At 35.6% G+C, this 21,973-nt stretch overlaps 1 protein-coding gene across 1 annotated transcript in view; it reads left to right on the top strand.

Annotated features, from left to right (window-relative positions):
- The window catches only part of BBX (BBX high mobility group box domain containing), a 259,101-nt gene that overhangs the window by 167,643 nt on the left and 69,485 nt on the right, over nucleotides 1-21,973 (top strand). Inside the window, exons 6-9 of the mRNA XM_054577334.1 lie at nucleotides 830-1,000; nucleotides 6,054-6,296; nucleotides 16,865-17,060; nucleotides 20,619-20,686. Coding sequence (XP_054433309.1) covers nucleotides 839-1,000; nucleotides 6,054-6,296; nucleotides 16,865-17,060; nucleotides 20,619-20,686 — 669 coding nt within the window. The 5' untranslated portion in view covers nucleotides 830-838. The remainder of the gene's footprint in view (nucleotides 1-829; nucleotides 1,001-6,053; nucleotides 6,297-16,864; nucleotides 17,061-20,618; nucleotides 20,687-21,973) is intronic.

The following is a 21,973-nucleotide window of genomic DNA, read 5'->3' as shown; positions in this document are numbered from 1 at the left end:
ATCCAAAATATTTGATTCTTACAAAATGTTCATTTTATTTAATAATACTTCCAATCTCAGGTTTATCATAGTGTAGAATGCAAAATTTCTGTAAGTTATTAAAGTAGGAGCCATCAGAGAAGGCATGGAGGGCCGCCTCTCTGAGCACTCTGTTCCCCCGGGAGGCACCTTTCCCATTTCTCTGATAGGAAACTTTGGGAAACCCTGCCCTGAATAAAAATGAACAGGTCGCAGTGGTTTGTAATCATCCTAACACTTTATTTGGGTTTTGGGCTCTGAGGTTATGGAGTGAAGGGAAGTAGATTTCATTAAAGGCAAACTTTATTAGCTCAATTTGGCCCACTGAAATGAATGTTTGATTATGTACCATATATTGCCACATATAATGTGCACTTTTTTGCCCAAAATTTTGAGGGGGAAAATAAGGATGTGCATTACACATGGGTGCTACCTGAAATACCTTGTATCTGTTTTTGTGTTTTGTAATTATTTGTTACATAAAATTTCTTGTACCATAATATGTTAAAAAATACAAGCTAAAATTCCTTTATAATACAAAAACAGTATCTAAATATAAATAAATAAATAATTGAATTAAGAAATTAAAACAAAAGATTTTTTTTTCTCCTGAAAGTTTGGGCCAAAAACGTGGGTGCACAATATACTTGGCAAAATATGGTACTCAGAATTCTTACTGAATTCTTACTTGAGCTAGTAGATACCTTAGTCATTAAAACTTCAATCCGATTTAAGCTAAGGAAGCTAAATAAAATAATTGTAATAAATGTATTGTGATTTTTCTGTTTTTCTCTCTCTTTCCTTTTCATAGGTCACAGTAATGAAAGGCAGTAATAGAAATAAAGATCATTCAACTGAAGGAGAAGGGGCTGGAAAAAGACCCAAACGAAAGTGTCTTCAGTGGCATCCATTGCTCGCAAAGAAACCCGTTGACTTTTCAGAAGAGGAGGAAGAGGAAGACGAAGAGGAGGATATTGATAAGGTAATTCCTCCATTTATTGTAGAAGTTTTAAGTATATTTGAGCATTCATTCTAGAAGCTTCAGTGAACACCTGTCATGTGCAAGATGCATTCCTAAAGTCTGTGTAATTTGAATCCTATTTAACTATATAATCTACATTTTGACTCCAAATGTTGATGATTCTTAAAGTACCTGTACTTCCTAATAGTTTAGACTGAAACAGAACTTTGTTAAATACTATTTCCATCAATTAACTAATAATTTTGGCAGTCATACTGAGGCATAGTGGAGATGGGGGTATTCATTAAATTTGGTGTGCTCACCTGTCAGCCAGCCCCGTGCTCCCCTGGCCTGTTTCTCTGCGTCTAGCCTAGGCCTGCCGCCGTAGGCACTCACAGCTCTTCAGGTCCTCTCTGTGGTGACTGGCTGCTCTCACCCAACCAAGCCCCTCTGGCAGTCAGTCTTCCAAGTCCCCTTCTCTGGACTCACACGTGAGCAGCCCCATTTTGTTTAGAAAGTCACACACCCATGTAGGTGACTTTAGAAAGCCACATTTTCCCTCAGGTCTTGGCATAACTCCTCATCATTAAGAACTGTCTCCCCAACAGATGGGACCTCCTCATTTCAGGTGTTCCTCCTACCCAACTCATTCCAGGCCACAGGATTTCCTTGACCTGCAGCTCAAATAAAAGTCAAATAGCACTTCTTACTTTTTGCCTTGTGTTTAACCATGCCCTTGTTTACGTCTGTTTTTCTCAACTGGAATATAAGCTCAATAAGAGCAGGGGTCTTGCCCCTCTTAATGCTCCTCCCTTTCCCTAGAACCTAGAATGGTGCCTGACACATAGTAAGTATTGAACAGATATACGCTCAGTGGAAGAATAAATGAGTACATATTTTGTGTCCCTACAAATTTTATAAGCACATTTTTAATATTCTTCAGGCCTTTGACATCCATTCATTCTTTTGCCCTTGGCTTATGTCAGCTCCTTCTTTGCTGTCTCAGCTCGAATTAGAAACGTTTTTCCTGTTTTCTTAGACATCGTCTCTAGATACATTTTATGGTTTTTTCACTCTTGACCTTTTTTTCCTTTTTCATAGAGAAAATAGAAATGACTTCTTCAGTTTCCTCTCCTCTTCTCACCTGCATACTTTTCTCACTCCTTGCTCATCTTTTCCTCCTCCTTTCCTTGTTCAGAGAAATAGATGTTACTCCTTCTTTTTAAGGAAATTGCCAGGTTTATACTTACTTTGATCTGTCTGACACATTTGCACCTGTTGATCACTTGTTCCTTGAAACTGTCTCTATATGTATGACATCACTTACTCCTATTTCTGTTCCTACCTTCCCAAACTTATTTGCCTGATTTCTTTCGGTTGATGCCCCTCCATTATTCTACCTGCAAGTGTTGATTTCTTTTGGGCCTCTTATTTAATTTCTGGCCTCAAATTTCTCACTATTTACTTGACACATCCACTTAGATATCATATCAGAATCTCAGTTTGAATGTGTTCAAAATGAAGCCTTTGTCTCTCTCCTTCAAACCCCAATTTGCATCTTCCCTTTCTCAATTAATGGCAACTCCAATTTGCAAGTCAGTCCGACCTGAAACCTTGTCTGTTTCCGTTTGCACAAATCTCACATTCATCTTTCCATCATCAAATTATTAGCTATACTTTCAAAATATGTTCTCAGTTTGACCCCTTCCTAGCAACTATACTATGACTAACTTACTCTAAGCTGCCATCATTTCTGGTGCATATTATTCTCTTTCTCTCTCTCTCTGCCTCTGCTCCTGCCCTTCTACAGTCTGTTTTCAGCAAAGCAGCCAGAAGGATCATTTCAGAGTGCACGGCTGGCTGTGCTGCTCTTCTGCTCCAGGAGGGCAGGGACTTCGTATGCTCACGGCTGTGTGTGCATCACCTACAAGAGTGCCTGGTCTCTGCTGAGCGCGACTTCGAATTCAGCCTGCTCAATACTGATCTTTCTGCTCCCACCAGATCTAACTGCTTTCATTTGAGAAAATGTATTCTTTGTTTTGTATGAAGGAGTCTTGCCACTGAAGCTAGAAACAGTCTTCCTTTTTCAAACTTTAAATCCAATTAGATACCACTCTTGGTTTCACCTCATAAATAAATACTGTCTATGTTCACATTATCCATTCTCATAGTTGCTGCCTTGACTCAGCCCTGTGCCCTTTTTTGTCTGGACAGCTGGAATAAACTTTTATTTGTTCTTTCAAGTTTTGTTTACTTCTAGTTGTGCTGTTGTAATTCATGCTTTACATTGCCGACAAGATTTGTCTTAAAATACAAATCTAACAGTGTCTCACCTGTGGTTTTAAGCAGGGTTTCCATATCCTAGTCTAGTACTAATGTTGATTTGTTACAAAGTATTACAGTACTGAGCCTCTGGTGAAAGAAAAATAAATTCAGGTAGTTTTTCATTTTTATTTTATTTTATTTATTTAGTCACATTTATTTGTTTACTCATTTTTTTTTTGTTAGTTAATATTACTACATAGTAGTTAAAAACTTTTTTTTTTTTTTTTGATGTCTGTACTTGGCAAAGTAAAACATTGGCTGTCTGTGTTGGACCTTCAAAATTTTTTATTGGTCCGTACAATCTGAAACCAACTTGTTTTACAAATAAGTTGGCAAACTTGTTTATATGATTAAAAAAGCATGTTGTGTGTTTTGTTTTTTTTGTTTTTTTTTAGGTGACAGAACACATTCTTCATGAAGTGGCTTCTACCTTCTACATTCTCATGTCCCTGTTCTAATCTTTTATATATCAGCGCTATTGAATTGCATGTGGATGTTTGAATAAACCATTGAGCCTTAATCCCCCATGTTAGCTCCCCCATGTCTCCCCATTGACTCTGTGACAGATTCCAATTCATCTTTCAGAATTTAGCTCAGACAACACCTTTCCTAGGGAGACCTCTGTGTGCTTCTGCCCATCTACTAAGAGCTTCATTATCTCACTGGTTCCTTGATGCAGTCAGCATCCTGCTTTTTAATTTATTTGCATATATATCTTTCTCCCCTCCCAAAACATTGAGCTCCTTGGGCCAGGATCTTATGTTATTTATCTATTTTTCCAGCCCTTGGTTTGAATTTTATAATTTAGTAACTGCATCAAAAGCCATTCTTTTTTTAATGGAAATGTATTTACTTCCTCAACCTACATAATACATTTATTTTAAGCTTGGTTTTTCTTTAGCTTCTTCTCACTTTGAGAATGCTAAATAAATATTCCTTGAAAATACAAATTATTGTTAATGGTTGTCTATGTAATAAGAATAAACCTGTAGCTTTTAACCCAGTAATAATCCCTAACGTATTTCCAAATCAGATAGCTATGATTACAAGTTTGTTCTGTACTATTTATGTTTGAAGATAATTGATGGTTAATTAAATGCATTTGCAATACTTAATTTAAACTTAAAAGACTTAAAAAAAATTACTAAATGAGATTAACCTAGTGATTTGTCACAGAGTGTCTTATCTGTAACAATTGCCCAGTACACATGAGGTAAAAGAACATGGTTGCCTTATAGTAGTGGCTCACAAAGTGTGATTTTCAGACCAGCAGCATCAGCATCAGGAGGGAACTTGTCAGAAATACAAATTCTTAAGGCCAGCCCCAGATCTGCAGAATCAGAAACTCTGGGAATGGGACCTAACAATCTGTTTTAACAAGACCTTTAAGGATTTCAGTGCCCACCCAAGTTTGAGAACTACTGACCTACTATGCAATGCAGACTAACAGCAACCTCGATCCTTCCTGATTTTAACTATGAAAAAAAGATTAAAGAAATGCTTTGTAGTAAGCATTTCTGGACTTCTATTCACAGTTGCATTGTTTCTAAGAAAGAAGCATAAAATCATATTTTAGCATTAGAAGACACTTAATAACCTTATATATTCTGAGATTCTGTAATCAAAAATGTGCTCTAAGAAATTTAATCCTCAGCCATATGCAGGAAGTATTTGTAAGAGATCAAAAGCAGGAAGAGTAGGTCATAGGCCAGAGTGGAACTGGGAGAGTAGCAGTGAGAACTATACAGATGGAATGGACAGGATCAGAGCACTGTCCAGTCCTTGAAGACTTTGAGTTGAATGAAATACTTAGAAAAAGGGAGGACTCAGAACAGGCTTTGAGGGTTTGAGCCTGGATGAGTTTATTTCTATCACCATAGCATTTCACTAGACAGGAAAGTGTAGATTTACAAGCTTGAAAATTTATAATGTCGTTCTTCATATAATGTTAAATTTCTATTTTGATTGTCACAGTAGAAGGCTATCTACTTGTGATATGCACAAAAACATTGTGTAGTGTTAGGTTTTTATTTATCTTCAGGTGAAACATTTTCATATTATTAGCTATAAAAAGTACTTTACGAAGAAGAGAAAGACAACTCCTAATATTTGTGTACTCTGTGCAAATATTGTTGTTAATCTTGAGACCCATATGCCACAATAGGTTTATTCGTTTGTTCAACAGTTAGGTGTTATGTATGAAAAAAAATCTAAGCAATTATAACACAATGTAATATATGCTGTAATAGGCGTGCACAGGTTGCTATAGAAACTAAGCAGAAGAATACATCATAAGTTGTTTACCAACCTCTACCAGTGGTTGATAATTTCTAAAAAATAATTTTTTCCTCAATTTTAAATTGTTTAAATGGAACTAAGAAAAAAATACAATTTGAGCTCTGGCTGGTGTGTCTCGGTTGGGCGTTATCCCGCAAAGCAAAAGATCACTGGTTCGATTACTGGTCAGGACACATGCCTGGGTTGCAGATTCAGTTCTTGGTCTCCCCAGTTGGTGTGCTTATATGAAGGCAACCAATTGATGTTTCTCTCCTTCACTTTCTCTCTCCCTTCCCCTCTCTCTAAAATCAAAAAATAAATAAGTAAATAAATACAAAAATCTGATATATCCCTTCCATGCTTGAAATTCTTCAGTGTTTAAAAAAATACAATCTGAAAACCAAGACTAATTATTAAAGCAAGATTGCCCAGGATGTATTAAGCATCTGGCTTTTATTTTGGTTGGTAATAGGTTCAACTTCTTGGGGCTGATGGCCTAGAGCAAGATGTTGGTGAGACTGAAGATGATGAATCACCAGAACAGCGAGCCCGCAGACCAATGAATGCATTTCTCTTATTTTGCAAACGCCATCGCTCCCTTGTACGTCAGAAACACCCCAGGCTTGATAACCGAGGTGCTACCAAGATACTAGCTGATTGGTGGGCTGTTCTCGATCCAGAGGAGAAGCAGAAATACACAGACATGGCCAAGGAGGTAGGTTCCAATGACAGGCTATTTATGGTGGATGTGAGCAATCAATCCTATAATTCCCAGTAAGCAAATAGGGAATTCCCACTGAAGGCCTAGCAGCAGGAAGGGAATACTGAATTAGGGGTTAAGTGAAAACATAAGAGGCTTGTTCCTATTTCTGAGTTCTGAGTTCACTTTTCCAAACACTGGTGGAGTGCAAAGAGCAATGTATTACCAATTGTTTTTTTTCTCATTGTGCATATTCCACTGATTTTTAGAGGGAGTTGATTTTTATGAATGGTGGTGTATTTATTATGAATTTTTTCCTAAATAGTTTTTCTAGGAACTCAGCTTCTGTTGTCAGAAAATGCCTATAGTAAAGATGGCAAATTTAGGTTACTCTAGTTGTGTCATAGGAAACAGTCTTGATCTAGTTCTGATACTAAATAGCTTTGTGATGGTATGTAAGTCAATCTCTAGATCTCAGCTTTCTTCATTTTTTTATATTTGAATGGGGAGCTACATAAAAATTTGTATCCCTTATAGCTCTTACATTTTTTGATTTTGTAATATACGCAGTTATCAAGAGAGATGCTTTGATTTCTGTTTTGTTGGTAGTGTAGCATGAATATTTAGAACTAGTAAATGAGTAAACGATAGCAGAATAGGATATACGGTGACATGTGCGTGCATGTTAACACTGTGTAGTCAGTAGTTGGTGAGAAACATTTCCATGCAGGAGGGCTGTTCAGAAGGATGGGACATTAATCAATTCTAAAATGATAGAAATGACTAAATGTTTCAAAAAGTTTGTGTACTTTTTGTATAGGGCTGTGTTTCTAAATCTGAAATTAATGAGCTCATTGTATATTTAAAATATAGTATGTAAAGACTTTATGTAAAAGATTTTATTTATTTTTAGAAAGAGGGGAAGAGAGGAAGAATGCGAGACATTGATAGGTTGCCTTTTTTATTTAAATTTATTTTCAGAGAGAGGAGAAGAGGGAAACGGGGAGAGAAATATCAGTGTGTGAGAGAAACATCAATCGGTTGCCTCTTGCGCACACTCATCAAAGGACCTGGCCCATAACCCAGGCACATCCCCTGACAGGAATTCAAACTGGCAACTTTTTGGCTCCCAGGCCAGTGCTCAGTCCACTGAGCCACACCAGCCTGGGCAAGATTTCCTTTTGCAAGTCCCCAACCAGGCACCTGGCCCACCCCAGCCATGTCCCTTGATTGAAACTCCAACTGGCAACCTTTTGGGTTGTGGGATGATGCCCAGCCCACTGAGCCATTCTAGTCAGGACATAAAATATATTATGTAATGGATTTATCAAGTAAGGGGAGAACAAAGCAGTATCATTGTGGTTAATCCTGAAAGGACTAATTCTAACTATGTCTTCAGTGTTGCCACTTGCAAACAATCTTGATTCATTAAAACCCTGCCACCCAAGCATTTGGTTAAGTTCTGCGGGAAGAACAAGCAGGGGACAAAATACTGTTTTAAGTGACACATGTTATTAGACATTTCAGTGTGTGGAAAAAAAGTATTTTAATTGATGTGGTTTTATTGAGTTGTTGAATAAGCTAACATGGAACATAAAAATTTCTTAGCCAATGTTCAGGGTAATTTGAATCCAGAGTAAATGATTAGCCTAGTTGCTATGTAATTAATGCTCAAGGCTTCAGGAATTGACTACTGTTAAAGACAGGATTTTTACTATGTAGAGCATCTGGAAAATTTAAAGTCAGTTCCAGTAACCTACGTGATTTTAAATGTTTCTCTAGATTCTCATTAGCATAACAATAATAGTAAAACTTTCTCATTAAGTAGCTTTAGGTCTTCTCATAGTCATGCTTATATGGTAAAATAAACAATTACCTGAAACCTCACAGGGAACTCCATTAGCTTCCTATAATTAAACAATCAAGTTCGGTTTTTGGATTGCTATTTTTGGATAACATGCAGCCGGTACCAAGTGTGTTTATTGTTTGCCTTTTCTTAAATACTGCTAATATACAAACCCAACATGGCCACTTGAGGAAGTATTATTTGCATACAGGAAATCCCATACTAATTACTTAATTAGAGTCACAATATTTGCCATAGTGGTGCTGTAATGAAATTTGTTAAGGTGGCCCCCTGCAATCTACTGCAAGTGGAGACCATAAATGTATCTTCACTTTGCATCTTGCCTTGTTTAACATACGTTTCTGTGAAATGTTGTCTCATTCCTAGTGCACAGTGTGGAAGATTCAGGTACTTCCAAAATCTATTGGTTTCTTGTCATACGTGATACATGTTTCAACTTACTTACTAAATGGGTTTGAAATTACAGTAGAGTGCAGGTGATTGTGATGTTGCTTTTTTGTGTTAATATTGCAGTCTTAATTGGAATGTCAGTTTAATAAACAAAAACTTATTGAGTGGTACCCCAAGGTACCAGGACCTGTGGTGGTTGTTGGTGATGAATATGTTTGCATTTCTTCAAGGTCCCATTCAGGCCATTATGTAAAAAATTGTTTTCTTCATGTAACCTTTTAATTTTAAACCCCCAATTTAAAGTGGGTTCTCTATTAGGACATACTCTTTCAGCATAGTTGAGTGTGAATGCGAATGCTTACCTTCACCAATATCTATTCTGTCATTATCAATTGTGTGGAAAACCCTTAATTTTTTCCTTTTTGTTTTAAAAAAATTCTAAAAACAGCAGTGAGTATAATAATGTAACTTTAGAGAGGTTTTTTTTTTTTTTTTTTGTCCCCTGCAGAAACTTTAACTCTTTTATTGCTTCTGATTATCTTGTATTAGTGCATCTCATGAGAGGAAGCACCTGTTCTGGGATTTGATTTCAGTTTCTTGAATTATTGCCCAATACTAATTTGCATTATTGAAAAAAAATGATTGAATGAGGGCTACATGTTCTCTGATGAATCTCATTAGAGCAGTCATTTGGTTGTAATTCACAAATGCTGCCCTAAGAATGTAACTTGGGTAGCTCTCTTAAATTCAGCAATGTACATGATGGTGCAGTGTTGTGGCTGCTCACAGGTTTCAGTTTCTGACTGTGACTGTCCTTTAGGAGATGCAGAAGTGATATTACTTTTCCTTTTAGCATCTGTATGTCTGTACTCTTACAAATATAGCAGTACAAGCCTGCCTTATTGCCAGGGTATTTCCGGAACCTTCCACTATTCAATTAAACTAATAATTATAATTAATTCACAGTTTAGAGGATCTCATATCTTGACCTTCAGGTTGAGCAGAGTCAGTGCAGAGAAGAGGGGAAAATCTGGAAAGTTAAGGCAGTTTTTAATGACCTAATACCCTCTCCCTTTTTTGGTGTAGAATCAGAGGCACGACGCTGAAAGCATCCATTTGTTGATTGATTGGTTTATTCTGGACTTAATGTTTAACAGAAGCACAAGCATGTAAAGTCAGTTGTAATGGTCCCCATTCTTCAGAGCAGGGACCTCAGGCCCTTTGGAGTTAGTATCTTGACCATTCATACATTTGTAGAGCTGGGATACTCTTGCCTGTTTGACTTTAGCTCCCTTTTACTACTATGTGCTGCTAACTTTAGATGATGGAGAGAAAGTTAAGTAGATTTGAGTAAGGATGGCAAAATGGTAACAATAAAATGTCATGGGTCTTGAGGGGAAGAGTCTAACTGTGCTAGGGGTGTGTAATAAGTGGGGGCATTTCATAAGAAGCTTTATGAACTTGGTAGAAGCTGACTTGGGTTTTGGTATAGGATTCAGAGGAAAAAAAGCAAGGATAAGAGCAGAAGTAGGAAAGTAAGAACAAGTTAAAGAACAATAAAGTTTGTCTTTCCCCAAGCCTAGGATATGTGTAGGAGTAACAGGAAATGATGATGTTAAGGAAAAATTATGAGAGACCAGGCTGAAAAGTTTGGAAGTTCATTTGTATGCCAAAAAGACAATTACGGAATTAAGTGCAATAAAATATAACTTGAATGTAAACTATAAAAGCCTTTTGTAAATGCTGGTATCTATTGTTGTCAGTACTCTAGGAAATATTGTCATCAACACACACTCCATGGAGTTTTTGGTGATTAGTTCTTCCTCCATATATCAAGAAAAAATTAACCTGTTTTTGGTTATTTATTTACAATTGGGATACTTTTGTGTAAAGACCATTCATTCCTTTGTGATCAAAAATGGATTGCTGTGGCACCTTGCATACTGTTGCACTGAGGAGCACCTCACTTATCCAGCATCCATGAAAACAGATGTTGCACATAGTGATTTCCGCAAAGGTGAAGCTTTGCCATTCCATTAAACACCTTTTATTTAATATATTTATATATAAGTATTCATAATGCTTTTTGAATTTTTTGACAATTTCAACTTATTTACAAACAAGAATTATTTTATAATCTGTAATTTGGTAAGACCTTTGTGAATAATATGCACATTTTTTCTGTTTATTTGGTGATTCTCAACTATTTTGTCCTTTTGAATTTCCTCTTTTCTTTCCCATGGGTCTTTCTTTTGGTTCTACTCTCTATGGTCAATTGACATTTCTCCCCTCTGTCAGTTACTTTCAGCTACCTCTAATGAGATAACTTACTATCTGTGGGGTTTTCTGAATGTGGCTTAATTAGGGGCTCCATCACTATGGGAGGATGTGAATAACCAAGTGAAAGATTTTGACTCCATGTTTCACAATATCCCTTGTTTCTGAGACCTTTGCCATTCCTGTGTTTCAAATATCAGTATTTTCTTACTATATTAAAAAAATATTTTAGCATTTGTCTTTGAGATGATGATAATCACTTTCTGAATATTGTACTATCCTGTCCAAGGTTCTTTTATAACATTTAACTCATTTAATCCTCAAATGAATCCCATGAGGTCTATATAATTTTTCAAAATGATGAGGACACTGCGGCCTAGAAAAGTTAAATGACTTACCCAAGGAAGCAAGTTAGTAGTAGTAGAGCTGTGGTTCACCTACTTGGCCTTCTCCCTTCTCAGATCTTTCTGACTTTCTACCTCTGGAAAAGGGCAGTAAAGATGCCTGCCCTCCCAGGGTCAAGGTGAGATACAAAAAAGGTGATGTTGATGCAAGCATTCTGTAAAGTTTAAAATGCTAAATAAATGTTAGCTTTATTGTTATTTCTGACAAGCAGACTTATGTTTGCTTGCATTTGATACTTCTCTACCTAATTATTATTTACTATTTTTATTATGAACTGTGAACACCATGAAGGGCTACAAAAATGCAAAATTTGTTTTTGAAACACAAGAATCAACAAAACTAAATACATCATTTGCCTAACTTAGCAGATACTGTCCAATGTGATTAATAGCCCCTAAGAAAATAGATGTTCAATTAGATGAACAATGACTTGATATCAGAAATACCAATTTGCTAATTGTTAGTGAGCACTAGCATTTAAATACTTAAATAAAATAAAATTACAAGGACTTTATAATGACCCCATAAATAGTGATAAATAGACCTCATAGTGAGTGATAAGTTGAGAATTTAAACTCAATCTCTATTCATTTTGATGTTGGTTTCAGATGTTAATTTTTAGATTGATTGAGGGACCTGATACTGAAATTCATGTAAGATTTTTGGTAGCTTTGTAAGAAGAAAGTTCCAGTTATGGAAGGTGCTGTCACTAACACTAAGATTCTTTCTCAGGAGTCCTCTTTCTCTCCTCCAAGGTTGATCTACTAAATGAGTTCTTTCCCAATAAGATATCACATCCTTTGCTAAGAATCATTTATATGCTTGGGTGAAAGTCAATACATGTTATGAAAATGATTATACTGTCACTCTTATGAAGGAATGATTACCAGCATCAACTATTTTTAAAGCATGGATCAGACTAATTAAGGCCATCGTAAATGAATTTATGATGAAGAGCTGTGCTGAAGACAACATAAAGCAGTGACAGTCACTGACTATAGTCATTTCTCTTTCTGTCTAACATATTCCACCCACCTACCTCCCTCTCACTACTTTGTGAGCATTGATTAGTTGACAGACATTCGTTAGACACTGGGCATGAAAAAGAGCATGAACTAGAGTTTCTGCCTTCATATTGTTTACAATCCACGATTAGCCACACAAACATATGGGGTAGGGCAAAAGTAGGTTTACAGATCACATAGAAAGTAATACAATAATACATGATAATACTGCGTTTCACATACTGACAACTGTAAACCTACTTTTGACAGACCCTGTATAGTTCTTTTTACACACAGTCCATATACCTTTCCCTGGCTTAGGCATGAAAAATAGTTTTGCAAAGAATCAGTAAAAGGGGAAGCTACCTGTGGGTTGAATAACAAAGGGCAAGAAAAAAGCCTAGAGTGTGTGGGTTTATATGGAAAATGGTAACTGAGAAATCACTGTGAGGGTCAATATGCTGTCACTGTATCACAATATTAATCTTGCAAAATCCTAAACTCCATATAAATGATCAATACCAAGAGAATATTCATTAACACAATCAAGTATGTGTTGAGCAAAAGGGTTAAGAATGTGGGAGATAGAAAAAAGAATAACACAACCCTTATCTTTAAGGAATTTAATGCTTACGTAGCAAAGCCATAAATTCATGCCAAGACACACAGGTCAATGCAAGCAGTGTATGAACACCAAGTGTGGCCAATACATCTGAGGCAGGAAAAGCCTCAGGATGTGAGGATGTCTATCTATCCCTGGAACTGGGCACCTCATCAATTATTTGCTCCACAACAGAAAGACCTAATCATTTGTTGTGAGGAGGTTATTAAGGAAAGAAATGATGGAAAACTCTATGTAGGCTGTATATAGTAAAAGTTAGCATACTGGTCAACTGGTCAACCATGTGGGCAAAAAAAAAAAAATCTATCATAACAGGATTAAAAGGGCTAAAGAGATAGGCCCCACCCAACTGGATCCTCAGGACAGGGCTGTTCATGCTGGGGGTAGGAAGGTCAACTCAGTTATCCTCTAAGAACATCAGTCTCGAGTAGTTGGTCCTATTTTATAAGTAACCTCTTGCCAAAATAAAATGTTCAAAAATCTCCCATTAAATTAGTAAAAGGGAGTCTCATGGCATCTATTTTTTTCTGCAAGTTTTCAACCCATCAGGTAACCTAAGTGACTCTACAGACACAGCTCCTGATTTATACGAGATGCTCAGTAAATGCTGGCTTCCTTCTCTCCAAACCCAACTACCACCACATTTCATTAGCAATAAGAATGAATCACTGCTATTCAGTACTGGTAGTAAATACATCCCCTTTGTGACAACATTTTGCCTCCTTCATATATGACGATGACATTGTTATATACAGAAAGACAATAACTTATGCTAACCTTTTAAAAATTGGGTCTCAAGTTTACTTTCCAGATCACTTATAAGAATGGAAATTTGATCTTAAGAAGCACCTTAATGTTAATGAAAGATATATTTACTAACTATTCTCAAATTTTTTGTTTGTAATGGGGGCAGGGGCTACCTAAAAGACCAGTAGTATTCCTAGTTATTACTTCAACAGAATGAAAGGGAATGGCAACCATGGTCAGGTCCAGTAACAGGGACCCCGGGAATGCCTGTACAAAAAAAGACAGCTGATTCAGGTGCAAATATATGAAATATTTGCCATAAAATCTACCAGAATTTTGGAGGAGAGATTACAAAGGAAATTCTCTGATATTTTAAAAAGTTGTGGCACATTTTTTAAAATTTTGTAACTGCGGGGGGCTAAGGGAACCCCTAATAATACATTTTGAGACAGCTGTACCTGTTCTCTGTAGCAGGCAGAAATCACATTGTACAGGGTGAAAAAGGAAAGGAAAATTTTAAAAGTGGCACTAATCTCTATTTCCTTTGTTCTAAGGCCTTTCCCTCACAAAAATTTTAAAAAATTATCACTTAGATAATAAGACTTAATAACACTAAATTAATCTAAATTGCTGTTGCTAGATATCTTTAATTGAAAGAAAATTAGACTGTTTTATGTAACAGAACATTAACCCTTAAAACTTTCATGATAAACCCACTCCAATAAAAATTACACACTTCAAAAACTGACTTGAATAAGTGGCCACAGAATTGCTCGGTTGTTCTATTGTGGAAAAGTTATAAAAGCAAAGCTGAATGCAGAGGAGTTTAGCTATAGACATTGTTACCTAATTTGGCTATAAGGATTATTGTGGCAACAGTAGTTTATTTTCATATACAGATTTTTAAAGGGCAGCTTTACATCCTAATTTAGGTAATTAGGAAAAAAGTCAGTTTAATCAGTTTGTACTAATTTAAAAAAATAAAAATTTCAGAATGCTTTTTAAAATCTAATTCTGTTATTTTTTAGAAGATAAATAGGGATCTGGGTGTCTGGGTAAGTAAACATTACTACATTTCTGAAAGTATATTAATAGATAAATTTATGTTAACTAATTAGAATTGTAAAATGCTTGTTTTCTTTAAAAAATGTGTTCACTGAGGTTTAGTAATTTCCTTAAACACTTCAAACTTTCTTCTTACAAAATAGTTTATAGCATGAATTTGCAATTTTTCCAACAGTGCAAAAGTTAACTTATCTACATCCCTCTTAATGATCAGAGATTTCAAAGTCATCAAGATTTACTATAGTAACCAGAATTTTCTTCTTTATAAAACTACCAAATTTATTTTTTATTTCTCATGACAAATATGTTAATTTGTTTGAAAGTCTTTTGTTACTATATAGAGCGGTGACCTTTATCCAAATGACTGTTCCTCTGACAAACCTGGCCTGTGTGTCCTTTACTGGAACACAGTAATGATGCATTTGTCTGCTCCTCCATTTCCACCTCTCCCTACCATTTGCCGCTTTCCACCTCCAGACAGCAGGCAAGGCTATTTGTCTGCCCCAGCTTAATATGTAAATCCCTCCATGCACATGGAGGATGGGGTATCTCTTCTATCACATTTGCTACCTCAAAATACTTTCTACTATGTGATGGTAAATTCTAATTTGGCTCTGGCCTTGTGTCCTATGTTAATTGTTTTTTAAGAAATGTGGACTGTGTCTTACAGTTTTTTATGCATACCTTCCTACTATGTGTACCTATGTATTAAGATGCAGGTGTACAGCCTTTATTAAAAAAAAAAAGATTATTCAGAAAATTTGAAGTAAGGTAATTGTAAATAATCCTAAACCATTGACTATCTACAGTACCATTTTAATTTATATGATTTAAAGTGAAGTGCTGAGAAAAGTTTGTTATTTGGATCACATATACTTTCTTTACACCAAGGATAAATGAACCTTTTTTCCCTATTGAGTTAAATAAAAAGCTTTGGAGTTTGTTTGTTTGTTTTTAATGGCAAGCTTATGGGATTAAAATAATTATATTAATTTAATTGAGTATCCAGCAGTAATAATATATAATAGTTGAAAAATACATAGGAAATCGATTTTGTCAGATAACATAATTTTTGGTGATATATAGTGGTAGAAATAAATATTTTTAATTTAATTTTGTCACAAAAGGGGAAAGAAATGGCAGATGGGAGAAAAGGGGCTATGGTAGAAGCAACAGAAAGGGGAAAGGAAGATGTCAATAAAGGCTGACACCTCCGAGTAAAGATAGAATGTTTGTGGTGGGTTAATTGCAACATCACACAGTACAACACGTTCACATTGGTGATCACATGTGCTCATTACAAAACCCTGGGATATTGGCAGGTGCAGTTACACTAAAGAAGTGGAAGAATTGAGCCCGAGAGAGGTTAAACAACTTGCTTAATGTCCACAGCAGGCTAATGACATAGATAGGTTTTGAACCCAGGTCCCCAGACACCGTGCCCAGTACTCTTTCTTCTGTGTGGCCTTGCATCTTCAAAAAACGGAAAAGTTATGTGTTATTTTGCCCTACTTTGTTCCTCTTCTTCTGTTCTTAATCTTGGTTCATTTATCCCTCAGCTGATTACTTTGCTCTGATAACTTTGCCTGCATTTTCCTTACTAGTACATCAAAGCACAGATTTAATTTTTACTGTATTTACCAAATTCAGCAGTGAACAGAAGAACTTGGTTACTGGTACTGACTCACATTTTGTAACGTATACCAGATACCATGCTATGCCCTATAGTTTATAGTAACTCTAGGCATTTTGGTGGTGTTCTCAGTCTACAGAAGCTAAGGCTGAGGCCCAGAGATGTTATGTTCTCCATTTCTGGTCTCCATCCTTGGTCACTGTAGCCCTAAGTGGAAATGTTAGGGTTTGAACTCAGTTTTTTGTTGTTTTTTTTTTTTTGTCTTCAAAGCCATTGACTCTTTCCATGACAAATAACTCCCTCTCTCCACCAAGGTCAGACAGCTTTTTATATACTAATAAAATCATGAGGGTTAAAAAATAAAAAAATGTGTTGCCTCTGTACCCTCATCCCACAAAGAACTTTTTAGTAAATGAATTCATGCCCTGAATTGTCATTCTTCTATGAGGAAAGCTATCGAAGATACTAGAAGTATTTTCAGTCATTTTCCAAATGGGGTGATGATGTGAGGGCTATTAGAACATTTTCAGTCTATGTATTTATTAAAACCTGTGATCTATTCTTTATTTATAGTATAAAGATGCATTTATGAAAGCAAATCCTGGCTACAAATGGTGTCCTACCACAAACAAGCCTGTGAAATCCCCAACACCCGCTGTCAATCCACGGAAGAAATTATGGGCCTTCCCATCTGACTCTTCAAAAGACTTGCCAAGCCCCAAGAAAGCAAAGACTGAAGAAATGCCTCAGCTGAACTTTGGAATGGCCGGTGAGTTTAGATACTATTTCTATCTGTTCTTCAAGGACAGGCCAATACATATAGGCAGTACTTTTCCAAAATAATACGAAGAGAGAGAGGGAGAGGGAGAAAGAGAAGCAAAATATATGACCAGTGGGAAATGATGCCATGTATAATATAGCATATCTTAAAGCTTTGGACCATAGCATACATAGAAGGAGTATATATCATTAAAGAAAGGAGGGATAGACCAAGTGGTAAAGTCACTATACATATATGTGAATTCCTGACATTGGCATTATGGAAAAGCGGACAGCAATGTGAAGATTGTTAGAAGTTCAGGAAATTTATAATGTAACAAAATAGTTTACAAACATATACACAGTAAGCTATCTCAGTAAGCACCTTAGTTATTGTGAATACTTAAAAAGCCACAATTATGTAGGTCATCTGAGGATGTGAAACATCAAGGGTAAGAATATGAGCAACTTCATCACAGATGTCAGATGGATCTGACAGCTGTTTCTTAGAGGGTAACTCCCAGTCTACCCCACTCCTGTCCCCATTCCTGTATGGGCCAAGCAAATTTAAAATTCCAGATGGTCCCATTTGTTATGAGACCTTTAATACTCTTTGGGTGGTAAGGAATGCTGAAGCATTTATAACCGTGAGATAAAGTACTTACACATCCTGTAAATGGCTCCATCTTCCCTGGCTATTGCAATATGGTACTCAAGAGAGGAATTTTCCAGGATGAAATTGAGAGATTGGGCAGGGTGGAAGCAATGAAGTTGATATTGAGCTATAGGGTTCCTATTTCATTATTACAAGCACTGAACCATTGGTAATATGGAAATCAAAATTGAACAATATCGTGATGATACTTCCCTTTTTTTTAATAGCCAGTAGGCCAAATTGATTTAATAGTTTAGTGTATGATTCATAATATAACAAAGTATGTGGTGGTATCATATATAAACCTAACAAATGCATCCTAATACAATAGCAGCTTGCTGTTGTATTGTAGAGAACAAAGCCTTGGAGAACAAAGCCTTCAGGTAGTTGTTATGTTAGGTGTGTAGTATAACTCTAAGTGAGCTTCCAAAATGATACTTCTGCATACCTCAGGAGAATCAAAACAGATCTTTGCTTGTTTTAGCTGTCACTTCGTACAATTTTAGCTTCAAACCACTTGCTAGTAGTCTTGGTGAGCATTCTGGACTTAGATTGTATCAGTTGGAGTGTTTTATAAAAACATTTTATTATCAGGACCAAAAAAGAATATGTGGATGATTTGCTTCCAACAGAACTCTTTCGATTATTATTATCTTCAATTGCTTTTTCTTCCAATTTTAAATCTAGGGCAGTCTGTAATAGGTTTTTTTTGCATTCAATGGCTCGTTACAAATCAAAAATAATTATAGATAAATTACAGAAAACTATGAATGATGTCTGTTTATAGCATCATTTCTGACAGTTTATTAATCTACCTTTTATACCTACAAATTAGAAGTGGGACCTAGATTTCAACCAAGATATTTACAGGACAGCTTTTAAAAACTGTGTTCTTTATAGCAAAATACAGGAAAGAAAAAAAAATCTTTCTTACATTTATCTTATTATGTAAGGGCTTGTGATGGATGTTGGAGATCTAAGATCAGAGCCCTTGTGAAATTAGTATATAATGTGTAACATCGGTCTGAGATTTTCAGCTATTTACTTTTCTATACAATGAAAGCAAATTGATTTGCCTTTAATTAAAACATGGGCCTTAGCTGTTTAAATCTAAGGGCTACTGGAGGGCATTTGGAGGCCAGTTTAAGCTTTCCCTCAGCATGAAATCTCACGTTTTGTTTTTTTTCCCCAATAGTTCATGTCACATGACACTCTGCTGTTTTGAATAACCTCAAAGCAGTCAGTTGAATGATTTCCAAGAAGGGAAAGCTGTGTAGAATTTGATTTAGTACAAGCCCTCTTAGTGAAAGGAAAGTAGACTCTTTATATAAATTTTTGATATTTCTAAATAATACCATATAAATATAAATTAATATAAAGCATGATGGTAATTTCTTGGTCTGTGTTTTAGTATCTATACAGCAAATTTCTTGGAAAGTCTCATTGATACGTAACTTAAATAAAATTACCGTATAAGCGTATCCCTATTTTACTTTATAATCTGAGCTAACAGATTTTTATCTTTATCCGGAAAGCGGTCATCCAGGCCTCCTAATCTCTAAAATGTAGCTTCAAATGTATTTAGCTCCCCAAAGAACCAAATTTAACTTTTCCATTTTGCTAAACTCATTTCCCCCTCCTGATTTTTATTTTTAAATAGATTTAAGAATCTATTTTAACAGCCTCAATAGTTCTTAACCAGCAAAAAGCTATGTTTCTTCAAATCTGCGTACTCCTACATATTCTATATGTGTGTCTTCCTTTGTGGTTACCTTTTAACATTAAGCCTGGACCACCTGATTATTTGGTGACATATTTCCCACTCTAATAACCTCTTCCTTTTTATTTTTTAACTACCTGAAATTTCTTTTCAATTTTTTTAAAAAATTGTATAAAAAATATGGTCAGGGTTGCTTCATGAGTTCTCAAGATAGATTGTATACAAGGATATACCTAAGGTCATACCTTTAAACAAAAATTCAAAAAAGAAAAAGAAAAGAAACTCCTGAATGTCTTTAGGCAACAGTATACCTCACCTTCATTTTTAATTGTAGACTCCGAAATTTAAAAATTCATTTATTGAGGACCTACATGCATTGTGATAAGCACTGAGTTAGGCATTTTCACATATATTATTTAATTGCATTTCTGAAATTTAATACATATAAGGCAGCCTTAAAGAATATAGGTTTCTAATTGTGATACTTTCTTTGTTTATATATAACCTGGGTCATAGATCTACCACTTTGCTGTTTTTATTTTTGTCTTTCTGTTTCTGTTGATTATTGAAGGAATGAAAGCAAAGACCTTCAGTAATATAAAAAGGATTCATTTTAAGAAGGGCCTGACTATACCCCTAAGATTTAATATGTCAAAAAGGCATCATTTTTAATTTTAAGTTTTAAAGAAAGATTATTTGAACAAAGCCTTCAGGTTTTGCAGGCCTGTTTGCAAAATTTTTCTCTGTTCTCTAGTTTCTGATAGCCTGGTTCCTTTTATCAGCCCTGATTTTACATAGAAGAAATAACAATTTGAGGATAACAATCTCAAACTTCTTAGAAGATAAGTATAAGAACTCTTCTGTTAAAAAAAAAAAAATCCATCTATATTCCCCATGCAGTAAGGAAAGAAACACCACATAAAGGAGATAATTCATGTTATAAACAGCTATGGTGTTGAAGAATGTATTACGTTGGAATGGTGGGACAACAGTGGTATTTAAAATGCTGACAAAAGTTGAGTACTAAGTACATAAATGCCAAGCATAAAAAGTTTTGAATAGTTTTCTATAGAAAAGTTATATGTGATTCTGCTGGGTTTCTGATTGCTGCTCTTTGAGTTTTCGTTTTTGACTCTGTGTGGATTATACGTACTTCATGTCTGTAATTGATGATTTATTTGTTTTTGACTTAGATCCTACTCAGATGGGAGGACTGAGCATGCTGCTTTTAGCTGGAGAACATGCTCTTGGCACATCAGAGGTAAGTTGGTTCCTCACCCTCTCCATTCTACTCATGCAGACATTTGTAGTCTGTTCACACTGTTAATTTTGCACATTCACTATTTATATCTCATGAACAGACTTTACTTTTGTTTTCATTAAGCTGTGTGTATGCATTATATTTTGCCTTGTGGGTAACAGAAGTGGTGTAAATGAGCCCGATGAGACACAAATACAACAAATCAGGTGCAGATTTTGAGGGTCCCTGAGACTAGGAGTAAGAAATGGAATTTACAGGTATTAGCACTTGCCATGACTTTGGTCCTGGGTCTGTAGAGTGGGTCCTCTGATTCATTCACCTCTATTCATAACATTCCCTACTTTTGTGATGTTCTCATTTAGACTTGCTAGGGAAAAGATGAGGTATTTCAAAGCATGAAACTGTCCATCTCTTTGGTACCTGAATAAATCCAAACTTCCATTTTAGAAAATCAAGAGAGACATAGTATTCCAGGTTGTTTTATTCTTTAAAATGGAAATGAAAAGGACCCAGGCCCTTATGACCTTGGTTTTATGATCTTTTATTCCCTTGTATAGTTATTGGTCTGCTTATGCTAAACATTTTTAGGTATGGTTTTGATGGGCAGGTAGTAGCACTTAACCATGCATAGTTTGCATTTGTGGAATTCTTCACTTTTCCAGACTCATTTAACAGAGACCAGATGAATTAACCTGAAGGTCATGTTATTTCACCATTCTTGGGAACTTGAGATGGAAATTTTTCAATTCCCAACCAGAATTGCTATGTAGGGCAAAATAGCAGTCAGCTCAATTTTATTTCATATATATATATATGATCATCATGAGTGTGCCACACAGATAACGGTTGAAGTCTATTCAAAGAGTGATTTTAGAAGATATCATGTAAGATGTTTACATCACAAAACTCTTTTACTATAAATAGTTTACATTTGGGATCCATAGTAGTTGACCAAATGTTCAGTCATTCATTATTTTTATTTCATTCAATTCAATGGAGCAAAAAGTAAGTTGGTAGACTGGTAGTTATTTACATTGCACTAATCTTCAGCTGGAAAAAAGTAAACATGTCACTGTGTGCCTCTGCATACTTATTCAGCATGTTTGCACTTCCTAACATTATAGTGGTTTTTGAGCATCATTTCATTTTCTAACACATGGCTTCTACCTAATAGCAATCAGACTAACTCTCACTTGGGTGTAGATCGCCCAAGCATGTCCTGAAAGGTGAATGTGAATGTTGGAAAAATAATGCACACTTGACCTTTCAACACGGTCTGGCTCATAA

Source organism: Pteronotus mesoamericanus, unplaced genomic scaffold (assembly GCF_021234165.1).
Source record: "Pteronotus mesoamericanus isolate MK-2021 breed Mesoamerican mustached bat unplaced genomic scaffold, CSHL_Meso_final contig_42, whole genome shotgun sequence".
Classification (NCBI taxonomy): domain Eukaryota; kingdom Metazoa; phylum Chordata; class Mammalia; order Chiroptera; family Mormoopidae; genus Pteronotus; species Pteronotus mesoamericanus.
The sequence above is the reverse complement of the archived record's forward strand: the minus strand, read 5'-3'. Positions and strand labels throughout refer to the sequence as shown.